The sequence below is a fragment of the Microtus oregoni genome, unplaced genomic scaffold, assembly GCF_018167655.1.
Source record: "Microtus oregoni isolate MIOR12 unplaced genomic scaffold, Mior012 000162F_ref0000463, whole genome shotgun sequence".
Taxonomy (NCBI): domain Eukaryota; kingdom Metazoa; phylum Chordata; class Mammalia; order Rodentia; family Cricetidae; genus Microtus; species Microtus oregoni.
This window is the reverse complement of record NW_024544817.1, coordinates 238904-244676: the sequence shown is the minus strand read 5'-3', so window position 1 is coordinate 244676 and position 5773 is coordinate 238904. Positions and strand designations below refer to the sequence as shown.

At 46.1% G+C, this 5773-nt stretch overlaps 1 protein-coding gene across 1 annotated transcript; it reads right to left on the bottom strand.

Moving 5' to 3' along the window:
- Nucleotides 1–2799: 2799 nt before the first annotated feature.
- LOC121445177 (histone H3.3A-like) lies at nucleotides 2800–3571 on the bottom strand. Its single transcript, XM_041647184.1, has one exon. The coding sequence runs from the start codon at nucleotides 3569–3571 to the stop codon at nucleotides 3143–3145; it is 429 nt and encodes a 142-aa protein (XP_041503118.1). The 3' UTR covers nucleotides 2800–3142.
- Between the last annotated feature and the right edge of the window lie 2202 nt (nucleotides 3572–5773).

Sequence of the window (5773 nt, the reverse complement as noted above, 5' to 3'; positions counted from 1 at the left end):
CTGGGGTGACAGTCTATCCTGCACACCAGGAGTCTCAAGTTGGGAACTTGTTGGATATGCAAATCTGGGGCCACACCCGGACTCTTGAATCAGAAATTCCTGGGGTGGGGCTGTCAATCGGTGTTTGAACAAGCCTGCTCACTCCAGTGCCCTGCGAAGTGTGAGAACCACAGCTCCAGAAGGCTCGGGGCAGTGGTGGGTGGGAGCAAAGGGAACACAGAGCTCAAGGTTCTCAGAAGAGCCCTGAGAACTTGCAAATGAATCTGCCAAGGAGTTCAACATGCAGAACATGCCCGGGCAGAGGACCCACACCGTATGCCCACTGCCATTACCTGAGTCCTGGATGCCTTTTCATATATGGTCAGTAATCTTAAAATGATAACTTTGTTTATATTGCATCGTTCAGGGTAAATTGCAGCATATTTTAAAAGACAATGAAAGTGCAGTGTCTAAGACAACAGTCTTGATTAGGACTTTCTTGGCCCATGTTGGCTGGAGACTCACTATGGAGTCATACTGGTTTGGGATTTTGACCCTTTTGCTTCAGCTGCCTGTGTGGTGAGATTACAGTGCTCATTGCTAGCCCATGTTCAGTAGTAATTTTAAAAACTGCACATACGTGTTTATGTAGATAAGCTACTTCTGGAAGAATTCACAGAAGCCCTTAGTGGCACAAACTCTGGGGAGAGTGCCTGGATCCTGAAGTACAAAGCTCACATGTTCTGTCTAAAGTGTTTGCACATTTTATGAAGGGCACAGATGTACATTGCAATGATTGCAAAAGGGGAACTATAGTTCTGAAAAAGATCAGTGAAAAGAGTTAGGAAGCTTGAGTCCGCCTGAGGTTCTAGAAATTTCTCTTTCCTTCCTTCCTTCCTTCCTTTTTTCCTTCCTGTTCATCGTTCCTGTTTTCCCAGAAGCTTGATTACCCCAAATCCTTTGCACGCATTATGTCTTTACAGGATTAGACCAGTTAGTTCTACAGGAAGTTGGGAGAGTTCTGACTGCAGCTGAAAGCCGATTTCTCTACCTGCTCCAGGTCCTCCTCCCTCCACCTCTCAGCCCACGTTTCCACTCCAGTGCTAGTCCTGGTGTCTGCTGTAACCTCTTTCAGTTCCCTGCTTTCTGCCCCAGGCTTGCTTTATAGGCATATGTCTTCTCTTCCCCAGGACTGGGAAAACCCATACCACCATCTGGCTTTTTAGATATCTCCTACCATGACCTCTATGCTGAGCATCAGAGACATGGTAGAGTTTCCAAGGCACTTTCCCTTGAGACCAGATCAGTAGTTTACTCCAAAATTGTATTTTCTTCTTCATGTTTTCTTTTTTTCCTTTTCCTTTTTCTTTTTAACAAAAACTTTTTTATTCTTTTTGCTCTTCACTCCTCTTTCCTGAGATCCTCCCTGAAACTACCAGCTTGTGTTGGGTCTACTTCTGTGAGAACCCGGCTAAGATATCTCCTTGTAGTGAACATGGAGGCTTGTAGACCTGTAGACACCTCTCATAGTAGTTAACATGGGGTTCTGGTGCCTTGTAGATCCATAGACACCTCCCATCACAGTTAACATGGAGCCCTGGTGCCCTGGTGCCCGGTCGACACCTCCATCACAGTGAACACAGAGCCCTGGTGCCCGGTAGACACCTCCATCACAGTGAACACAGAGCGCTGGTGCCCGGTAGACACCTCCATCACAGTGAACACAGAGCGCTGGTGCCCGGTAGACACCTCCATCACAGTGAACACAGAGCCCTGGTGCCCGGTAGACACCTCCATCACAGTTAACACGGAGCCCTGGTGCCCGGTAGACACCTCCATCACAGTGAACACAGAGCCCTGGTGCCCGGTAGACACCTCCATCACAGTTAACACGGAGCCCTGGTGCCCGGTAGACACCTCCATCACAGTGAACACAGAGCGCTGGTGCCCTATAAACCTGTAGACACCTTCCATCATGGTTAACATTGGGCTCTGGCACCTTGTATACCTGAGGGTGGGATCTACTTCACTCAGAGAGATAACAGTTGCCCCAAGGGAGTTTCTTTTAGCTTTCCTGAAATGGAACTCCCTGCTTGTATATCTTTTTTTTTTCTTAGTTGAATAAACAAGTTTTATTTGTAAATTTAGTCAACATACATAATTGACCTAAAAACTTCAATAGGATACTTTTAAAAACCACTCGAAGGCCATCTCTATAAAAGGGATTTTGCCAGGACAGTAACCAGGTGTAACCTAACCCATCTTCATCGGCAGAGATCCAATAAGCTGAAGCTGTACTCTCACCCTCATGTTTAAACTCCACAAGGAAAAAACAAAACAGAACCTAATCTAGATAGACCAAACAACACAATGAAAGCTGCACTAACTAGATTGGTAACAGGTGATGCTGGTGTGAATAGCTTGTTATTTTACTATAGAGCCCTTATAAATCCCCGTTAGTGTATGTTACCAGCTGGAGGGTTAGTTAACGTGTGGTAGAATGAGGACTTATGCAAGGTTTAATACGCATAGCATTTTCTACTTTGTTAAAAACAAATGCAGTCTAGTCAGGAAGTACCAACTGGACTAATTACACACACCTTAATGACAAGACTCCCCACCACTTGTGAATGTAAAACATTTAATTTAAAAATGTTGAACACTACAATATATAAAATAGCTATTATAAATGCACATAGTGTATTCTATAGCTGCCAGGTTTACTTTAAGGAAAACTGTTACACTGTGGTTAAAACTTGTATCTTCAACCTTTGAAAAAGCCCACATTCTATCACAGTGATGTATGGTTAAACACTTGGATCAAGTCATAACCAGTTTTATTGCAAAAGGACCCTGTACATTTATCAATTCTAGTACCTTAATAGCTACCCAACAAGTCATTAACATACAGAAACATGCATCATGAGAAGCAAGTACTATCACCCATCCCTTCTGCACATCGGCAACTTGTCACTCCTGAGCCGCAGCGCCCACAGCACTGAGGTCTGTTAACAGTCACTCTCCCCATTCATCCTGAGTGAAAGATGGAATGACTTAAGTACAAATGCAACATATTATAAACAATTTCTTACAAAAAAAGTCACAAATTAAACCAAAGTATTTTACAGAATTTACTACAAAATGCCATAAAAACCGCCTCGACTTAAGCTCTCTCCCCCCGTATCCGGCGAGCCAACTGGATGTCTTTGGGCATGATGGTGACTCTCTTGGCGTGGATGGCACACAGATTGGTATCTTCAAACAACCCCACCAGGTACGCTTCACTGGCCTCCTGAAGGGCACCGATGGCGGCACTCTGAAACCTCAGGTCGGTCTTGAAGTCCTGGGCGATCTCCCTCACCAACCTCTGGAAAGGCAGCTTCCGGATGAGCAGCTCAGTCGACTTCTGGTAGCGACGGATCTCTCGCAGAGCCACGGTCCCGGGCCTGTAGCGATGCGGCTTCTTCACCCCGCCGGTAGAGGGCGCGCTCTTCCGGGCCGCCTTGGTGGCCAGCTGCTTGCGGGGCGCTTCCCCCCCCCCCCCCACCCCCACCCCGGTCGACTTCCTAGCAGTCTGCTTGGTTCGGGCCATTTTCTTTCACCCAAAGCCGGAGTATGAGGCCCGTGCTGGGACCGCCGCGCCGCTGTGAGCGCGCAAACGGGAGCTGCGATCGGCGACAGGAACCCCTGCTTGTATATCTTATGTCTAAGTTTTATCTTCCCTGTTAACACAAAGGTGGCATTTTGCTATGCCTTGAATTTCAGGCATGGCTTCCTTTCCCAATTCGTGGAAACCCAACTTCCATTGTGATGATATGAGGAGCTGGCCTATTGGCAGGTGACTGGATAGTGAGGTGGGGCCCTAGGGAATGGAATTGAAGTCCTTATAAAAGAAACCCCCAGAGATCTTCTTTTGTCCCCCCCCCCCCCCATCATGTGAGCACAACATGAATCCAACATTTATGGGCCAAAAAACCCTCCTTCACCTAATCTGTTGGCAATTTGATGGCAAACATCCCAACCTTCAGAACAGTGAGAAATCAACTTCTCTCGTTTATAAGTCACCCAGTTTGCAGTGGTTTGTCACAGCAATAAGAATACACTGTAACATAGTTTGCAAATTTGATCCGCTTCTGATCTCTGCACTTTAATTGGGTGGTTTGGGGAGGAAGAAAGCATCTGCTCCCAGCACATCCCCATCCTGACTCCCTGAGGATGCCTGGCTCAGTTGTCTGCAGATGCAGGCCGAGGATATGGAAGGTACTGGACCAACCTGGCAAGTCCAGCTCCTTACGTCACCATGAGTTCCTCACCCTCAGCTTGAAGTTCTCTCAGAGGGGCACTGATGCCACTTAAGCAGCACTGGAAAAATGGTCAGGTGGCCTCTTCTACCCTCCTGGGCAGCATGCTTTCTGTTAACACTTTCAAAGGAAACTCTCGAGTTGGCTTTGGAGGAAATGTCAAGTTGGAAATGGTGGGAAAAATCCAGATACCCCCTTTCCAGTGACCATAATAACATGACCACCTCTTCATTGCTTTAAGTAACAAACATTTTTTTTCTTTCTTGATAATCAAACTAAAATAGCAAGCTACACCAATGTCCCTGTGAGATATTTGTAAAAATCTGACATGGCCATATTATTTAAGAGATGTTGATTTAAGATAACACTTTTCCCTTTGAGCAATGCTTCTTTGGGTGTCCCACAGCCTGAAACCCCATTTGACAAAGTTCTTTAGGAACTGTAAAATTGGAAGCTTGTCCTTCGCCTAAGGTCACGGGTTGTGGGAAGATAACAATGTGCAGGAAGGAAGGAAAGCCGAGTACAAGGAGCGCCTGGAAAAAACTTCTTAGCTTCAATTTAAAATAGCTTTGCACATCTTATTACATATTACAGTTTGAGGTTTAGAAGTTGTAACCCCCTTTGTGCAATTGAGAAAGCAGGTTCAGAAACAGTGATCCAAGTCACACAGTTAATCAATGGCAGAGATCAGACTAGACTCTGATTCCAACCCAAGGCCAGTATTTTTCCATGCCGTGTGACATCTCAGTGGCCTCTCGCGGCTGGAGTCCTGGGTTGCTTGCTGAACTTTGATTAGCATCTCCATATTGACAGTCCTGTTTTGCGCCCTCTCCCCCACATACCTCACTCAGTTTCTGGACTTGGTCCTAGCCCCAGGGCTTGCTCACGTCGTGAATGAAGCAATTGCTCTAGGCCCCTAACAAGAGGCAGTAATCTCCCACAACACCCATCTCGAAAAGCTTTCTGCTGATCACATTCCCCGCTCATCCCTGCAAGCCCTTTGTCAGTATTTCCCCCCCTTCACTTTCTTTCAAATGACCCTTTAAAAACAGCATTCTTTATAATCATGTGCTAAAAAAAAAAAGAAAAAAATTAAAGATGAAAACCATATTGGAGGTCCTCCCCTCTTTCTGTCTGCTAGGATTTCTACCACAAGGTCCGTAGAGGTCACGGTGGGTTCCTAATGGTGAAGTATAGAACAGATGGACTCATTCCTCTCTAGGCAGCGTAGTCTCCGTGGCCTGTCCAGACCACCTTGCTCCACTGGAGGCCAGTCTGGAATTCTCACTTCCTATCGTAGATACTAACACATAAAGTGTGTGATAGGCCACTGTGTGGAGTACCAAGAACCTGCTGGCCTAAAACACACTCATCAGGGCTACTATCAAATCAGCCATGGCAACAAGGCACCCACTGTGTTTCTACAAACTTGATCTGAAAAGCATCTATTTCTCTTATTATCATCTCCTGTAGCTATAGCTGCCGGAGGAAAA

Excerpts from the sequence above, each read along its gene's own strand:
- LOC121445177 (XM_041647184.1), bottom strand. The coding sequence starts at position 3,571 with ATGGCCCGAACCAAGCAGACTGCTAGGAAGTCGACCGGGGTGGGGGTG.